General features: G+C 38.8%; 1 protein-coding gene across 11 annotated transcripts in view; it reads left to right on the top strand.

Moving 5' to 3' along the window:
• The window catches only part of ANKRD44 (ankyrin repeat domain 44), a 343,429-nt gene that overhangs the window by 150,256 nt on the left and 173,307 nt on the right, over window positions 1-19,866 (top strand). For all 11 annotated transcript variants that reach the window (XM_045480606.1, XM_045480614.1, XM_045480610.1 and 8 more), the window contains exon 3: window positions 11,552-11,630. In XM_045480606.1, the coding sequence (XP_045336562.1) occupies window positions 11,552-11,630 (79 nt within the window). The remainder of the gene's footprint in view (window positions 1-11,551; window positions 11,631-19,866) is intronic.

The raw sequence follows: 19,866 nt of genomic DNA, 5'->3' as shown, positions 1-19,866 counted from the left end.
AAATATCATGTCTTTACTTCTTTTTAAGATTTTATTTTTTAAGTAATCTCTACACCCAATGAGGGGCCCAGCTTACAACCCCAAGATCAAGAGTCACATGCTCTACTCACTGAGCCACCTAGGTGCCCCAACAAATATCATTACTTGACAGTAAAATTGTTTCTCCAGTAAAATTGTTGCTCTGAATCTCCTTGTTTTCTCTAAGCCCAAGAGGAACTGAAAAAAATCAGGATAAGCTGCAAAGATGTCTGTAGTAATAATGATAATAGGATGGCTAATATTTATCTAACATCCACTTTGTACCTGTAAGAGAGATAATCCATTTTCATTTTACAGAAAAGGAAAATGAGTCTCAGAGGTTGATTTATTTGCTCAAGGTCACACAGCTCGTAAGTGGCAGAGGAGGGCTTCAAAGTTATGTCACTCTTACTCCAGAGTATATGCTCTTTTAGCCACAAGAAGATGCCTCTAATGAAGGTGTGTGTGTGTGTGTGTGTGTGTGTGTGTGTGTGTGTCCCTATCCTGAAGGACACTTGACAGAAAAGGTCCCATTAGGACCAAAGGCCTCCAAAGGCCATGAAAAGGGTGGAAACAGGTTTTTCTTCGGAGAGGAATGTTACTGATTAGTAAGTAAGGCTTTATATGGTATTGAGAGAGAACACAGAGGACTCTGGACAAGTCATTTAACTCTCCCAATCAGCCTTGATTCCTGTCTTGCAAAATGGGGACAACAGTACCACTTGATTAGTTCCCTTGAGTTTTCTCAAGAATTAGATGATGCACTGTGTAGGACAGTGCTCTGGCAAGGCTATGGAGCGTTAGAATCCTCCCATGTTTAGTCATAAACGTAATGTTTTGTCATTTGCACAGAAACACATTTGCATATTATAACCTACTACAAGATGATTAAGGCTTTGGACAATAAATAATGTCCAGTACATTACATTTATATGCAGTTAGTTAAAACTGACTCTTGTTATTTTTTTATAGGAAAGTCTTTTCTTATTTACAAAAGGAATTGTGTTTTCTTGTTTCTAAACTGCATTATGTACAAAGTCTTGAAAGACAGGCAAAGAAAGAAGAAAGTAAAGAACACTCATAAAATTGTTCACCCAGAGGTAATCACTGTAACCATCTTAGTACATTGAGCCGATCTGATATGTCCACAACTGCATTGGTGGTTTTTATTATTAGTATTACATACAAACTGTTTCTAAAATATCCACCTGGAGGCTGGAAAAAAAAACTTGTGAAGAGCTACTAAATCTTTTCAGTTAGGAGGATTTTCTATGACTGCAGAAACAGTTTTTCTAAGATTTAGTTTTAATTCCCCTCCCCCAACCAAATGCACACGTGAGAGACAAAAACAGACCCAAGAACTAAGTTATTGTTGTATCCAGAGTGGACGCCTTTGAGCATTGTCTCCTTTTATACCACACTCTTTCTTTCTCTCTTTGGCATTTTCTACACTGTGTTATGTGTGTTTGCTCTTTGCTGACTGGTGTGATTAATCTAATATTAGTCTACTGTAGTAAAGAGCCCATCACCATAGTCAAGAGAGCAAGCTCCTTTGAGGCTCCTGTGAGGGGAGCGACTTGTATCTTGAACGCAGCTGCATTCTAGAACTGAGCATGCTGTCTGGCACATAGAAGACCCTAGTAAATATTTTGTCATTTGCATTAGTGAAGGGTTCTACCACTGCCATTAATAGCCATGTGACCTTGGGCCAATCAATTAAACTCTCTGGATGTCTCTAATGCTTTCCAGTTCTAATATTTTATAAATTTAGGTTTCCTCTTCTGAGATTTTGATTCTGACACTGTGTGGCCATTTACCTGATGTCAAATTTTCACCCTTGCTAGCCCCTGATAGGTGTGAAAAGCTAGCAACTGCTTTCTTTTTACTCTTTCATCAATAGAAGATAATTTTCCAATTAATTTATTTTCTTAGTTATGTGCCTTTCCTATTAGGCACCAATGTTTTCTTGAATAAGCTGGTTAATGAAGTAATTAAAAGAGACAGTGAGCTGGGGGGTGGGGCCCCAACTGAAACTAGACTTCTCACCTCATTGGTTAGTTCATTGGAACCAAGAGCAGTTCCAATCTATGAGTTTCCTTAAATACCCTTAGTAGTAAAACATTCCCACTTGTACAAGAATTAGGGTTTCTTCATAAAAACTATGTAACAAATGCATTAAAAGGTACTGCTCCTTAATATGCTTGAGATACTGCACAGAACAGCTGTGAACTTTATCAGTTTGTAGGATGCGCGGGGAGGTAGTGCTTTGAAGACCTGCTTTGGTTTTCATCAGACACTCCTGATGATGTCTTTGCAGTGGCTGGATGTCTATTACTGTTTCACTGGCAACAAAGCACAAGCCTCTTGGCCAGTTTTCCATTCTGCACCAGTTGAGGAGTAGAATCCTTTTCTATATCCTGTTGGCACTGTCAAGAAATTTTGCTGGCCAAATGACATCAGAGCAACAGAACAAATAGTTGGCACCCCATCAACTTTCCTAGGCAGAAGTCGATGTAAAAGGGCTTCTGTCATTTGGGAATCTCGGGGTACTGTGCTAAGATCCCATAAGTCCCTTGGTAATCCGCTGACATGCTGCAATGTCCCCACAGGTTAGGCATAGACCATCCATCTTCCCACTCGTACTTGATTTTCTGGATTTATCGTCTACATCCTTACTCAATGCACACTTGTCACAGGTTTCCTTTAGGAAATGTAAATGTTCCAAGGGATTTTGAAGAGAACTCTTTCTTGTGCCTCTGTTTAAAGCATGTAGACGTAAATCCAACACCCTATTCTTTTGCAAGGGCTTCACTTTTATGTCTCTACATGAGTGGGACATAACGAGTTGCCTCTAAAATTAATACATTATTGGTTGATCAGATTCTATTTCTTTTCTCCTATTAACTGAATTTATATTATTGCCTAGGTGTATTTTTTTAACTCATAAATATCCCCTTTATGTTACACAAGCGACAGAAAGTTTTATTTGCCCACTTGTGTATTTTCACAACAGCTTAATTGAGATATAATTGGCATATGATATACCAGACATGCCTAAAGTGTACAATTTGCAAAGTTTTGACATATTTATATCCATGAAACCATTACCACAATCGAGATAATGAACCTATCTATCATTCCCAAAGGCTTCCTTGTGCCCCTTGGTAATCCTTAACCCCCGCCCCTTCCAATCTCTGCTCCAGCCACCTCAGGGAACCACTGATCTGCTTTCCATTGTTGTACATTAGTTTGCATTTCCTAGAATTTTATGTAAATGAATTCATACAGTGTGTACTCTTTTTTTTTTATGCTAGCTTCTTTCACTCAACGTAATTATTTTGATTCATCCATGTTGTGACATACAGCAATAGTTCATTCCTTTTAATTACTGAATAGTGTTCCATTGTGTGGAAATAACACCATTCATCTGCTGATGGAGATTTTGGATTGTTTCCAGTTTCTGGCTATTACATATAAAACTTGTGAACGTTTATGTGCAAATCCTTGTATGGACATATACTTTCATTTCTCTAGGGCAAATTCCTAGGATTCCAGATCATAAAGCACATCTGTGTTTGACTTTTTAAAAAATTGTCAAACTGTTTTCTCAAGTGGTTGTACCATTTTATGTTCCTACCGGCATGTCTGCATGTTCCGGTTTCTCCACATCCTCAACACCTGATATCACCAGTCCTTTTAATGTTAGCTAATTTAATGAGTATATAATTTTGATTTACATTTCCCTAATGGTTAATAATATTGAGCTTCATTTCATATGCTTATTTGCTATCTGTATACTTTCCTTGGTGAAATATCTGTTCAGATATTTTCTCTAGTTTTTAAATGAACTGTTTGCTTTCATGTTAGTGAATTTTGAGTTTTTGTATAGTCTAGATAGAAATCTTCTATTCAATAGATATGCTTTAAAAATATTTTCTTCCAGTCTGTGGCTCATCTTTGCATTCACCTAACAGTGTATTTCAAAGAGCAGACGTTACTAATGTTGATGGAATACAGTGTATCAGTTTGTTCTTTTCTGGGTTATGCTTTGGTGTTACATCTAAGAAATTTGTGTCCAACCCAAGGTGGCAAGGGATTTCTCTTGTGTTTCCTTCAGATATTTTATAGTTTTACATTTTACATTTAGTTCTGTGATCTTGATTTAATTTTTGTCTAGGGTGCAAGGTACAGATCAAAGTTCATTTTATTTGCATATGAATATCTAATTGTGTCAATGCTGTTTGTTGACAATGCTATCCTTTCACCAGTGAATTGCCATTTTCCCTTTTTTGAAAATCCGGTATGTTGTGCATATATGCGTCTTTGCACCAGTACCGAATTGTCTTGAGTACTGTAGCTTTATGATAAGCATTAAAAGTCAGGTAATGTTAATTCTCCAATCTATTCTGCTTGCCTACTTGCACTTTTTACTTATGAGAATTTTGTCCTCAGGTCTAGAGTATTAGGTCAGGAGTGGTAATTGTAATGAAAAATAACTTGCATTTTGTTTACCCAGGCTTGTTAACTATTCAGAGAGTCAGCAAGAACATGAACAATGGAATCGGATCTGGTTCGGAGTCCTGGTTCTGCCATGACTAGCTGTGTGACTCTGGCCACATTACTCATCATCTCAAAATCTCATGCTCTTCTACTGCAAAATGGGAATGACAATATGTACCTTACCAGAGTGTTTCAAGGATCAAATTAGGAAATATATAATCTCTGATACAATTTTTATTTAGTATGCATCTTAGTTTAAAAAATTAGCATAATGTAAAAATATCCAATATTTAGTTACCTAAGGCAGATACAATCAGAACACTTTTGGCATTCTTATTTCCCTTATTTTACCTTCATTTCAAGTGATTTTTGAATGATTCTTGTTTCATTTTAAGAATTGGGTATCATTTTGAGGTTTGGACTTGTCATTTGAACATGTTTAGATATCACAAAATGTACTGGTGTTTCCATACACTCATTTAAATTCAAATGGATGGGTTAAAATACCAACAGAATGATGACTGAATAAAGTTGTTTGATGCTAGAGGTATGTAGGGGCAGAGATTTGCTGTCACATTTGAGATGTAGAAAATTCCAGCTGAGGAAAATCCAGCTCCATAGGATAGATGAATACTGACTATCAATCTAAAATTTTCTCCTATGATAACTTGGGGTAGACATCAATTCATCTCTGCTGTGCCTAGCTGAAGGCATAACTTGAGTTTCCATTGAAAGTTGAACTACATAAAAACTCTACATATCATAAGAAGAAGACTGACAACTGAACTTAGACGTGAGTAAAGGATATGTACAGGCAATATGCAGTTGAAGAAGCCAAAACTTAAAAAGAAAACAACATATGAAAAATCTTAATTTCACTTGTATGTAGTGAAATGTAAATCAAAGCAACAACGAAATATCGTGTCAGGCACATCATACTGGCAAAAAGTAATATGGTCAGTAGCATCAAATCTTGGCAAGGATGTTGGAGAAAGGAGCAAATTTATGGCTAGAGAGTATAAATTGTAAAACTACTTTTGAAAGCTATGGAAAATACCTAATAAAGTTGAGAATGTATAAACACTGAGATCCAGCACTTCTTTTTCTTGGTATCTGCTGTAGGGAAATTTTCACCCGTATGTGCAGAGGGACATGCACATTTGCAATAGCAACGCCATTTGCAATAGCGAAGAATTCAAAACAGTCTCTTCCCCCAACCTCCTCTTTCTCTCTTTCTCTCTTTCCTCCCTGCCACACACTTCAAGTTATTTTCAAAACCATTACAAGTCACAATACTCCTGGCACTTTACCCCTAAAGCTATTTTTTTAAAACAGAGTTCTGAGGCAGATATAGAAAAATGTCAACATGTTTGATTTTGCTGGTGGCAACATACAAATCTGTTATTTTCTGTACCTCTTGTATTTGTGAGATTTTAAAACTTGAAAGTAAACATGAAAATTTTAAAAAGAAACATGACGTTTGTTTCTCTGCTTTAATTCTTTACAAATTTCTTTTAATTCCTCACCTTAAGACCCATCTTTCCCATTTTGCGTCTTGTTTGATGTCAACCTATAACATAACATGTCTTGAGCTCTTTTCTTCACATGATTTGAAGTATCTCCAAGGTAACTGTTTTGTGTTGAGTTTTTTTTAGACATCTCCTTCCTTCTAGCGATCTCTGTTCAATATCGCATTAAACTTATTGGGCCTAAGTTGTCGGTTATTTCCTTGCTTCTTTGCTATTCATGGGAGTTTGGATTGACAATCGAAACTTAACTGCTGTGTTTCATGACAGCAAGGCTTTGCAGGGCTTCTTTTCTTAATACTGCTCCATCCGCCTGTCTTGGTACGTAAGATATTTATATGTAGGGAGGGATATTTGTTTTAGTGTATGATAGATACTTATCATGAAGATTAGATCATGCACTTCTAGCTGAGAATTTCTAAAGCATATAATAAACAATTCTTAATCTTCAGAGCAGAGGCTTGGGGTACCCCCTCAGTCTGCCTGCCTACACCGTATTTTTGGCTGCCACAATGGCTTCTCTGCCCATGTCAAACTCACTTTATGTGTATATACTTCAAGTTCCCTATTTTCTTTCATCTGCCTCTTTGGTAAACAGACGACAGAAACTTCCTCTGCCTGATCTCTCTATGACATACTGCAAATTTAGCTCAGACGCCAGCTGGCTGTGTGTGTCTCTGGCTATTCATAGAAAGGAAGGGTTTACCTTCCTTCCTTCTGGAGAAACCGTCTTTTCATGGCTACAAATCTGTTTTCAAAGGGCTATTTGGAATCGGAGCTACTGGTTAATGGGAAAAGGTCTTTTTTTGTGTGATACTTGAACAGTCTTTTAAAAAATACACTGATGTGGGGCACCTGGGTGGCTCAGTCAGTTAAGTGTCCAACTTTGGCTCAGGTTGCAAGCTCACTGTTCGTGAGTTTGAGCCCCACATCGGGCTCTGTGCTGTCAGTGTGGATAAGTCACCGATGAGTCATTTCCAATGTGTGTTGAATTTACTGTGGTTGCTTTTGCATTATTTTCTCCTTTTGTATGATTAGTGTTGGAAAGACCACCATGACCATCCATCAACTCTTGGTCATTGTGGAACATCCACTTGAGGACCAGGTGTCAGTGAATGCAAATGAAGCAGAACACTTAGCTCAGCTACTATATCTGAACGTTCCTCTCTGGTCCTGACCTGGTCCTCGATTCTAACTTTGATCCAGAAAAGATCCCTAAGTCAGCCCTGTAAGATATAGGCTGGGCTCTGTGGCTAAAGTGAAAGTCTCTCCCTGGGTTTCTGAAGTTCCTAGGTAAACTGGAGCCAGTACGGTTTCTAGAGAGCCCTGGGCAAAATGTGCTTATTTCCCAATTCAGAAGTGATTTTTCTCTTGTCAGTTTAGATTTGCTGCCCAGGGCAGTTCAGAATGGGGTGGGTTTCAGGGCAGTATTCCCTAAGACATTAGTCTCATCACTTATGGTAATTTTCACAAATCATTGAACATCACAAGTGTCACTAATTGCCACTTGCTTCTTATTTTTATTCTAATGTCCTAGATTCGGAAAATGGTAACTGGGTTGTAAGTTTCTTTAGGGCAAGGCCTGGATGTTTTTCATTTGCATTCTTAACATCCACCACAATATCTGGGGTATAATAACTTCTCAACTAAAGGTCTATGTCTAGAAAATATGGCTGAAAAATGATTGTAAAACATACCCCAAAGTCACTGTCCTTATTTTTTCTTCTCCTTTCCTTCTTGTTTACTCTTCTTGTTTTCATCTGTCTTAGTCCAGAGCTTTAGATGATTGGCAGCATCATGTGTTTATACTACTTCCTGAAACTCTTCCTGCACACTTCTCCCCCAAATTTTGTTCATTAAAAAAAAATAATGTTTTTTTTTTCTTCTTGGGCCTTGCCTTTTACATCTTAAATGATTTTAAACACTATTCATATGTTTATCTGATTCTTCTGTTATCTCAAGTTCTCTCTGGTTGTTGTGCCTGCTGATTCTTGGTTATATTTAATTGCTTCCACATGGGTCTTGTGGCTTAGGCTTGTGAGCTCATCTTCGGGGGTGGCTTAACTGTGGGTGTCCGTTGTTGCTTTTATTGAGGACACATCCCTCCAAAGAGGTCTTGTTTCTTCTTCTTGTCACCCTAAGGATGTCCTAAGCCTAGAACCAATTTTATGCCTGTTTTTCAGCTTGAAAGTTCCTGGAATACGCAAGTATTGTGAATTCAAAACTCCAAACCACATCACGGTAAATTGTGGGAATGCTCGGTGGAGATAGTTTTATTCCCCCACCAAGAGTCTAGGCCAAGGCATTGCTCTTCCATCTACCTGTGAGAATGTTTGGCCTTTTTTCAACATCAACTTATTTCAAGAATCTTTCTTCAAGACCACTGCAAGGGTTTCTCTCTCTGTGAGGGTCAGTTCTAATTCTTCACCTCATCTCCCATCCTCAGGTGTTGGGCAAGTCATACAGAATGCTCAGAGTCCCTAGCTTTTCAATCTAAAACATCATAGCTTTCAAATGATGATAATAAGACTTAACAACATGATTCTGAAAGGCATGTCTCTCCAATAGGGATGTTATGAGATTCAAGTAGTAGAATAGATTAAAAGGCATTTTGAAAAAAAAAAATTAAAGCACTCTGTAATTAGGTTTTGTTTCTAGATACTCTAGGAGTGTCATTGGCCTAGAACATGTTTTTCTAGTATTATTGCTAGTCTACTGTTTTCCCCAGACCCTTTTCCTTCCTTCTCCTACCATCACATCTTCTTGTCCATTTGTCTAGCCTGTGGCAAAGTAGAGCAGCCTTATACTTAGGCAGAGGATGAACTGCAGCCTCTGAGCTGATTTTACCTGATTGAGTTTGGTGAGTACTGTGGCTCTCTTATTTACCTCTCAGCTCAGGACCCTGTATATCATTCAGGTTCCTGCCAGAGAGCTGGTGTTGGTGACCCTTGGTCAATAGTGGACATGATTTGTTATTTTAGTTAAGATCTTAATAGCACATGAAATTGTTTATCTAGTTCTGATGCTTTAGAGAACCAAAGACCTGCTGCCGGAATACAGGTCTTCTCTGCAGTTACCTGTCTGTGGCATGTCACTGAAGGAGAGTATCAATTGGTATAGTTGTTCTAGAAGCTACAGGAAACCTTTAAATACATTTCAACAGGAACACTGGTATTTGCAACCCAGCATTTTTACAATATGATCTCATGTAACACATCCATTTTATATTCTAAAAACTTCAGTTTGAACAAGCCATGTCATAAAAGGGGCCACAGAATCAGCAAAGCCAGTCTTATAATGACAGGCCAAACAGTTTTAGATATTGGGGTTTTCTTGATTTTTTATTTGAGGCCAAGCTCTCACACAGAGCATTGACTTTGCTCCAGGTCAAATGAAGTCATACTTTAGACCGGGTTAGTCCTTCTTTAAGTCACTTAGGTAAGGTTTAATTTGTTGAACCAAACCCTGGAACCCGTTCAGTTCACAGAAGAACATATAATTATGTAACTTTTGTCACAAGACTCAAGAAAAATGTTTTATAGTCACAGCAGGGATTCAAAGAGGTGAGGCTAAGATGGAAAATGCTTGTAGAGATAACAGTAGAAGAAAAAGAAATGGAAAGCATTTGTGAAAGTCTAGTCTCAGTTCTTAGTGTAGCTCTTTGCACAAATTAATAACACTTGAGATATTTTTCAGGTTTCAAATACTGAATCTCTATTTTCATGGAAAGGATGGTATAACTATGAGAGGGTTAACCATGGTTATCTAGCTTTCTGAATTTTCTACAGCATACCCTTACTTTATATGGAATAGTTACATGAGTGTCTTATTTCCACTTATCAGTAATAATTGCCTGCAACATACATAGGAAACATAAATTCCCAGCTAATTCAGACCCCTCTTTTTACCCACTTAAGAGTTAGTCCAGCCCTTCATAAAACCTATTTCCCAAACCTCCTAACATATAGACTGGTTTGGACATCAGTTCTTGTCATGTCCCCTGCCTGCCATCTGTTTTAGATATTAGTGAGTCACAAAATGCCTAAAAGCAGTAGTCTGAAAGAGACTGAGAAGGAGCAGAGGGTCTGAATTGTCAGAAAACAGAATCATGTCCTTGGGCAAATCCAAGGGTGGTTGGGTAGGTTGTATCATCAAGTGATAATAGGAACGATGATTAAAACCAACAGCAACTTCACAAATCTTGAAACTAAAATGCATGCTGGTTTTAGGAGAAACCTCCAATACACAGCATACAAACTTTGATTACTGTCGTGGAGCAATCAATGGAAGTTTGTAGAAGACGCAACGCACGTAGACTGGCTCAATTTGGCCAATTTACGCTGAGCGTCTAGTTGGCCGCTACTGTGGGGATAAAGGGAGCAAGTTCTTTACCTTGTGGAATTCTTGGTCTTGGAGGGGAGATATCACACAACCATCTATGCTCATGACGAAGACAGCTTTGCCTGGAACTCATGGCATGCACAGGCCAAGCTTCGTGCCTGCCTAGGGCTCTATTTACTTACATTGTCTTGAATTCTCTCATCACATCCTCCAGTTTACAGATGGAGAAGCAATATTTTTTTCCGCTGCATTTTATCATCTTAACAACACAATATGTTAAATGCTTTGCCATGGACTTAGAATGGAGTCTGACAGGCAAAAGTCCAGTCTTGGCTCTGCTATATACCTGTGGGGTCTGGAGGAAATTTCTTAATTTATTTGAGCCACAGTTTTCTCATCTGTAAAACAGAGATAATGGTATCTACCTCAGCTCTCGGCTTCAATGTCAATATTTTCAGAAAGGCCTTATTCCATCATTCTGAGGAATCTTGTTCCCATCACGCCAGTCACGGGATCCCATTACCCTGTTTTAGTTTTGTTACAGCCTTTATCACTATCTGAAGTGTTGTCTTGTAACTGGTGTCCAGGACTATTGGCAGCCTCCCCATTTGAATGTAAATTTCACAAGGACAGGGACTGAACCCAAAATCTGGTTCCTGGCACACAGTAGGCACTCATTATGTGTTACATAAATGGGCAGCGAACCAGGCAACAGTTAATAGAGATGGAAAGGAGAAAGTGACTGTACTTATATTTAATGTCCTTGTGAACAATTCTATGTTCGCTTTGAAAGAAATCATTGTATGCTTTGAACACTGCTATTACAGTAGGTAGAAGGGTTTGAGTTTTTTCTCTTTTGCCATAACGAAGGTCTGAAAATAAATTGAATGTCATCATCCATTGCACGATAGTCCATCCCTGACCTGAGCTGGGCTCCAATAAAAGGAGCAGGGACACAAATGCAACACACAGACCCAGAACGGGATCTTTTGTACGTGTGACTGCGGGAGACGCTGAGAGAAATGTGGAACCAGAGCTCACCTGAGTAGGTTTTGGCCTTCATTCTCCCCACAAACATTAACCTCAGAGTAAGTGACATGTCTGACTGTGTCTACAAAAGGCACCTCCGGCCTCCACTGACTTGTTTATCTTTGCCGCTGTTTCAGGATTCTGAGAAGCGAACCCCGCTTCATGTGGCTGCGTTTCTGGGAGATGCAGAGATCATTGAACTCCTGATTCTGTCAGGTAAATACCAGATCTACTTAAAAGTCAATTGCAGATAAAAATTTAAATGACCAACTCACTAGATTGACTATGACAATGAACCCAAACGAAATTTCTTTATTGTGCTCATGGAAGTTTATTTGATCAGTGATTTTATCAGTAGACAAAAACAGAAAAACAAAACAAAACAGAACAAAAAAACAACAATGCAAGAAGTTATTCTTAAATGAAAAATGGCGTAGCCATTAAAACATTTTATTACTTTGAAAGTCTGATTTGACTAATCAGGTCCAGTATTATAGATGAATTCAGTAGATTTGGATATCTTTTCATTTTTTTTTGTCATTAAAAAAATGAACAAACAAAACTGACTCCTTAAAACCTTCATGAAAAACACAAATGTATCTGTGTATTTACATACATTTAAATTGTGTGGCAAAATAATACTATGTTTTGTTTATGGATACATGACTATGTAATAAAAAATGGAAGGAAAGGAAATATACCAATTTCTAGATGGTGGTTACCTCTGAAGAGGCTGGTTGAGTGAGAGATATTTTCAGGGAAGGGTAAAGAAGAGACTACAACTCTGTAAAATATTTTGTTTAAAAAAAATTGGAAGCAAACATGGCAAACGTGGTTTGGGGGCTATTATTCTCTTTATATTTTATATTTTGTGTATTTTAAAGATCTCATTGGATCTAGAAATACCAATGCTTTCATTTTTGGAAACCTGTATGCTTGGTACATCTCACCAAACTGGTTTCCAAAACCAATATGTGCTTTCTCCCTTGAGTATTTGCCAGACAAATCCCTAGAATGAATCTGAGCACATGCACGTGTCTCGGTGTGGATTGCAGATCGGCTGGCTTTTTCCCCTCCTCCTTTTTGTTTGGGAAGATTAAAATCTGGAAGAAATACCTCTGCCCGCAGACTATGCAAAAGGCCTGTATTAAGATTTTGCCTTTGTTTGCGATAGTAAAGGGAAACTGTAGAAATCCAAAGTACGCTATGCAAAGGTAGGAGCTAATGCATGTATTCAAACAGACGTGGGGAACACTGAATAAACTAACAAGAATTGTGCTGTGATACACCAGGAAGGTTCACATTGCCCTTACTTTTGTTGTGTTCGTGTTCTTGAGGTGGATTTTCCCAGGAAGCAAGTATTTAGTGCCTTACGATGTGTGTGTGCTCTGTGCTCCTGACAGTGGCACGGAGCTTAGGTTAGATTCTGTGTGACATTCCTTGTGCTTTAAAGAACAGGCCTAACTGCTAATATATTGAGATTTATTTTTGCAAGTCATTTCTTATTTTATGTTTAATGTACATTGTTTCCTCCTTTTTTTCACTTTCCATTTGATAGACTGATTTTTTTTTTCTGCTGGATTAAAGGTTATATTTACTGAAAAAAAAAAATAAAAAATAAAGAACAGGCCTTCCTTCTGACAGTTTCAAAGATGTTCCAGGGCTGTGTTCCAAACAAACATGTATTGTTTGGTGTGACACAGACTATGGCTGAGAGCCAGTACATACCTGGCTGGTTGCCCTATAGCTGTAGAAACTTGGGCCATGGAAAATTGTAGGCAAAACCAGTGGGGGTGTAAAATAAGAATTTTGTGGCACGACAGCTAAGGGGTCCCAACCAACCAAGTGTTGTATTAAGAGACATCTCAGCGTCTCAGAGGAATGTTTAGTTCATGAAGGTGCAAATTCAAAACTTTGTCTTAGACCCCCAACTTTGGTTTTTTGTTTGTTTGTTTTTCCACATCCGAAGGAAGATTTTAATTCTGCAGCATGAAGTTGACCCCTCTATGTTCCTCAGGCATCTGTGGGCTGGTGACTGTTTGAGAAACTTGGTTTTGTATCACCTTCCCATGGGATGGAGTCCATCAACCTCACTTACATGGGGCTCATCTACTAGAGCCTGGAGAAATTTTTCCATAGATCCTGATCTGCACACCTGTTTAGTCTCTGGTATAATTTTGGATGGCACATGCAATGGAATTTTTCCTCCTCCTCATATCCAATTAGGAAGACGTAGGGTACAGGAGAGCATTGGGAAAGTTCTTTCGAAATTTTACTCAACTGTGGAAGCTTAGACAAACTCTTGGAATTCACATGGCTTTAATTTCCTTGAAAGGTCCTTTATTCAATTTGTATATTAAATTCCTAAAGAAATATCCTTGTAAGAGCCCGATGATTTCATTTCTGAGCTTACATCTGGCAGCTGACCCTTTAGGGAATCCAACCAAACTGCTTTCCAGTTTAATAATGGATGAGGTGCTAATGATTCCCATGTTGGACAAATGATTTGGCCTTGCCAGAATAGCCCATTACAGCTGTGTACTCCATTGTTGTATTAACTTACAGAGCATAGTGTAACCCAAGCCCACTAAATTCCCACTGACATTATCTCCTATTAGCCAGGCGGATGGAACCCTGAATGCCTCTGAGTAGAAAGGGAGGAATTCAGGCCTTGAAACTTTCCTCTTCTTATAACTGCCAGTTCAGATTCTGGCTCTGTTCTCCCCACCCCATCCCCAGTCTGGCCTCTGGCTTCTGTTTGGGAACTAGCCGAGTCAGGATTTAAGGCAAAGAGAAGGTGAAGAGCATGCTAAATCATTTGCTGGAGATGCATGAATGAGATCAGCGTGAACCAATCAGTGGATCCGTGGCTAAGAGTTAAGAGATTGGGGTTGAGCTAGAGGAAGCAGAGCACACAGGAAACCGAGCACTGTCACAATACCCTGTAGAGAAACTGGGATGCTCGAGGTTCAGCTCCTGGGCTGAAGGAAGAAAACTGGAGGTACCCACCTGCTAACGTGGGAGTGTTTGTGAGGTGCAACTGCTAACTAAAAATGATATGTTTATTAGACATAGGCCACCAAACAAGTGTATTCTTGTAAAATTATTTCCTGTGATTTGTCAAAATGTGATTACCACGGTCAATGCAAATTGCCACCAGTGCCAGGGGCAGGTCATTCTTTTGATTCTTTTATGCATAACAAATATTCATTATTCATCCTTTGAGGTTGGATTTGATTGGTGTTTGTTTGTTTGTTTGTTCTGGTGAAAGAGGGGTGATTAAACCAGGCACCCTCAGTGTGGTGTGATTACAAAGTAATGAGCCATTTTCTGGTGGGTGTGTAAACTGGTTCTAAAGGCAGGTCCAAAGGGAGTCTGAAAAATGTTTTAAGCAATTGTCACATACACTGAATTATCATACACTCTTCCAAGGTTATTGCTTTGAAGGACACTGCTCCTGGGCTGTAATAACATTTGGTCTGTTTGCTTAAAAGCAAAATCAATAGCAAGCTGATCTCATTACATTGAAGTCATATTTCATATGATCTTTCGTATGTATTTATTTCTACAATTAAAAGTCAAACTTTGGATAAACCAGACTTAAGAATCAATTATCCTTTCTGAGCCTGTAAGGTTTTTCAGTCACTTAGTCTACCTTTTTCCTTTGTTTTACTTCTTCCTAGATGACAAGGCTGAGAGAACAGGAATATTGCCTCTGGGAAAGATACTTAGTTTCCTTTACTCTTGATCTCCATAAAAAAAAAAAAAAATCAAGCAGTAATAGGGATAAGATGAAAACATACTTAATTTATAATTAGAGTTTATGCCTGACAACTTTTAGTTGGGTCTTTGTTTCTGAAGAATCAGTATAGCCTAGCACCTTTTTTTTTTTTTTTTTTTTTTTTTTTTTATGTTTAAGGTTGAAAATGTCCTTGGGTAAAAAGCATTTGCCTTTAAATCATTAGACATGCAGACTCTGTGTCCTTCAGTGCACAATGGTGCCTGACAGGCAGGTAAATAACATGAAGCTTCCTTTAGAAAAATCAGTTATAAATATTCAACTCAAAACCATCTGATGTCTCCCTCTGACATGTAAACAAGACTCTTGGACGTGTTCAGCGGAAGAGGATGAGGAAACCAGTGGCAGGGGATGACACTGATGAAATACTGCTTGGTCTCCATTCAGATAACTCTGCTTTTGTCATAATAATTTTGTTGTTCAGGGAGAGGAGATTTTCCTGGCAGCTGCCCGTTTAACCTTCTGGAGGAGGAGAAGTGGAGGGATAGAAACTGAAGGAAGCTACTTCCTAGATTTCTAATTATTTTTCAATTCCTTAAGTGACGCTAAAGCTGCAAGGAAACAATGCTGGCATTGGTTGGTTGTTACACGCTGGGTGTGAGTTGTTTTCTGATATCAGCGAGCTCGGGGTCATCTTTCTCCTTGAAAGAATGTTAATATTAAAAGCCACATTGAGCGCTACATAAAACTGACTATATAAGTTTGCAGACTATATAAATAATAATAGTAATAACAATATAATGTAAATGTATAAATATAAATAACAAGAAAAAACAGTCATAGAAAAATAGAGGAAACAGGCAAAAAATATGAACACGCAGTTCTCAGAGAATAAATTGCAAATGTCCAGTAAACAAACATATTAGAAGATGCCCAACTTCACTATTAAACGGGAAAACAGAAAAATGTGATACTGCTTCCTTCCAATCAGATTTGCAATATTTTATTGGCTGATAATATCAAGTATTGATGAGGATGTGGGGAACTAGGCAATCTCACACGTTAGCACTCTTTGGAGGATTGAGACTAAGGATTAAAACCGAAAGTGTGTGTGACCCATGACACAGAAAGTCCATTTCTAATTATCTATCCTAGACAAATACTTGCACGTTTGTAGGAGGAATCATTTTATGGGTGTTCACAGCAGCATTTTTTGAATAATGAAATACTGGAAACAACTGAAATACCCATCAATGGACAGAATGTCTAAAAAATGTACTGTGTTTATATGTTGGAATACATGTGGTAATTAAAAAGAATGGCATCATAAGTATCAACAGAGATAGGTATGAAAAATATATCGTGTGAAACAATGCAGAATGTCAAGTCAGAAACAATTCAGAAACTCAGAGTGTTATAATAGGATACAATATTCAGAGGGTTATTACAATATGATATAATCTATGTAGAAGCATACTTATAAAACACTATAGATTTTAGCACACTGTGTAGATTTAACACACTGTGTAGTGTTTTAAATATGCAAAAAAGAATATTGTACTGACCACTCAGCTTAATTCTCTCAGTTTTCCTTGGTACACATATTGGCCTGCATAGGGGTAAAAGAAACTGGAGGCTTATGTACCAGGCTCAGGGTAGTGATTTTTTTTTTCCTTCAGTAAGTGGGGAGAGTCCAGCATTGAGAATGATTCTCCAGAGGACTTTACTCAAATCTTTAATAATTCATGTTTTAGGGACGCCTGGGTGGCTCAGTCGGTTGAATGTCCGACTTCAGCTCAGGTCATGATCTCACAGTCCGTGAGTTTGAGCCCCGCATTGGGCTCTGTGCTGACAGCCCAGAACCTGGAGCCTGCTTCCGATTCTGTGTCTCCCCCTCTCTCTGCCCCTCCGCTACTCGTGCTCTGTCTCTCTCTGTCTCAAAAATAAATAAAAACATTAAAAAAAAAACCAATTCATGTTTTAAAGAAGAATGCATTATTTGTATGATGAAACCATGAAGTAAAATAGGTCTGCTGATTTTCTTTTAAAAATTTTTTTTTTCAACGTTTATTTATTTTTGGGACAGAGAGAGACAGAGCATGAACGGGGGAGGGGCAGAGAGAGAGGGAGACACAGAATCGGAAACAGGCTCCAGGCTCTGAGCCATCAGCCCAGAGCCTGACGCGGGGCTCGAACTCACGGACCGTGAGATCGTGACCTGGCTGAAGTCGGACGCTTAACCGACTGCGCCACCCAGGCGCCCCGGTCTGCTGATTTTCATTATGTTAGGCAGATTTTCATAGCTGCTGTATAAACTAGCTCAGTGAAGGAGACGTTGAGGAATCTCTCTTTTAACCAGAAAGCTTCCTTCAATTAGCAACTGTTAATTTAGGACTGCCCTGGGCTTGGACCTAAATTGGCACATCGTGCCAAAGACAGATGCCCCCAGTTTCTATTCCTTAGTCCCTGATTCTGCTCTGATAATAGTTAACAAGCAATTTTGTAGTGCTTACCGTGTGTCAGAAAGTGATCTCAGGTCTTTTGTGGTTTATCCTTCTAGACTGCTCAATATTTTTACAAAAGCAGGCTCATATAATATTTTGGTACTTACTTTTTCCACATAACAATGGTTTGTGAACATCCCTCCACATTATTAAGAATTCTTACAGAGCACCACAGCCACCGCGTATGGCTATATACTAATTTATTTAACCAACTCTTCTCTAACACCAAGATTGTTTCCTGTATATTACTTTTTTGGCTAACCTTTTTTTTTAACACATTCTTGAAGATTAGTCTTAACATTAGCCCATAGTTATTTCCTTTAGAAACATGTTATAGAGCATTCTAATACACATACACAAAGACAGAAATAGGTTGTGGGTAAGAGAGAGAGAGAAAGGGAGAAGAGAGAAGGGGGGAGAGAGGGAAGAAAAAGGGGGAGGCAGAACACAGAGGGAGACTGAAGGTAAGATTTGGACATGCCATGGCAAAAGCTGGTGGACACAGGTACCATGCACGTGCCCTCTGCCCCTCGTTGGTATCCTGGTGATCTGCCTGGTGAGGAGCTACTCGGGTGAGATGTTTAGATTCAAAATGTCGTGATAAAATTTGGGAAGACAGCAAAAGATTCCCTGAGATTCTCGAGCTCTCTCACCTCTGGGTAGTCATGAACTTCTGTGGTCCCACCTTTTCTGGGTGTGCTGACCTTGCTTCTTTTCTACAGCTGGGGATCTATCTGTGGGATCAGCTACAGTGATTGAGGAGGGAAGAGAGCATGAGAACACATTGTTAACTTGAAAATGTCTTTTCAAATTGGACTGTGCCACTGAGGTTATCTACAAATCCAACAGCAGTTGTGGTTCCTAATCAATTATATACCTGGAGTGAGCCTTCAGAAAATCCTGGAAGAGACTGTGCCTGGGCCACTTTATATGAAAATGTCATTTTTTTTTTAATCCGTGAGAAGGGCCACTGACCAAGAAAAAATAGCGTAAGAAAAAGCATCATAATCCTCCCCATTTTTTTAAGCTTACTTATTTATTTAAAAAGAGAGCGAGAGAGAGCACGAGTTGGGGAGGGGCAGAGAGAGGGAGAGAGAGAGAGAGAGAGAGAGAGAGTCCCAAGCAGGCTCTGCACAATCAGCATGGAGCCTGACTTGGGGCGTAAACTCACAAACCGCGAGATCATGACCTGAGCCAAAATCAAGAGTCTGAACCACCCAAGTGTCCCAAACTTCCCTATTTTTATTAAGAAACATAAAACTCCAAATGCACTGCTTTCTTAGAAATGTTTAATAGTAAATATTTCAAACATACAGAAAATATGGAGAAAAATATAAGTAATACCCATGTACACCAAGCTTTAAGATATCCTCACATTTTCCATGTTTGTATCATATCTGTTTTCTAAAGAAAATATTGAAGATACACTTCCAGCCCATTTGGCATACTTCATCCTTTTTTCTCTACCATCCCTTCCTAGAAGCAACCACTATCTAGAATTGCTATTTGTTTTCTTTAGCCATATCTGTTACTTTTGTTTCACACCTATGCATCCACAAACATCATGTAGAATTGTTTTTGTAAATTTAAAAACTTTATATAACTGACATTATGTAATAGGTATTATTTGTAACTTCATTTGTTCATTCACGTTATTCGTCTGAAGTGCATCTGTTTATATATATATATCAAAAACTTCAGTCCGTTCATTTCCATGACAGTATGACATTCCATTGTACACACATACCACAATGTATTTATCCATTTTCCCTTTGACCAGCATTTAGGATTTCAATTTCTTGTTGTTACAAACATGCTGCGGTAAACATTTTTCCACATGTGTGAAAGTTTGTCCAGGGTATATGTTTGGGATGGGCTGCTGGGTAGGAGGGCACATGCAATGTCAGTTTTACTGGGTAGCAGCAAATTGCTTCCCAGAGGTGGTTGTACCAGTTCATACTCCCACCAGCTGTATGTAAATCTTTTTTTTTTTTTTTTAACATTTATTATTGAGAGACAGAGAGAGACAGAGCACGAGAAGGGGTGGGGCAGAGAGAGAGGGGAACACAGAATCTGAAGCAGGCTCCAGGCTCTGAGCTGTCAGCCCAGAGCCCGACACGGGGCTGGAACTCACAAACCGCGAGATCATGACCTGAGCCGAAGTCGGACGCTTAACCGACGGAGCCACCCAGGCGCCCCAATATAAGTG

Source organism: Leopardus geoffroyi, chromosome C1 (assembly GCF_018350155.1).
Source record: "Leopardus geoffroyi isolate Oge1 chromosome C1, O.geoffroyi_Oge1_pat1.0, whole genome shotgun sequence".
NCBI lineage: Eukaryota > Metazoa > Chordata > Mammalia > Carnivora > Felidae > Leopardus > Leopardus geoffroyi.
Note: the sequence above shows the minus strand (reverse complement) of the source record. Positions and strands in the feature narration are given on the sequence as shown.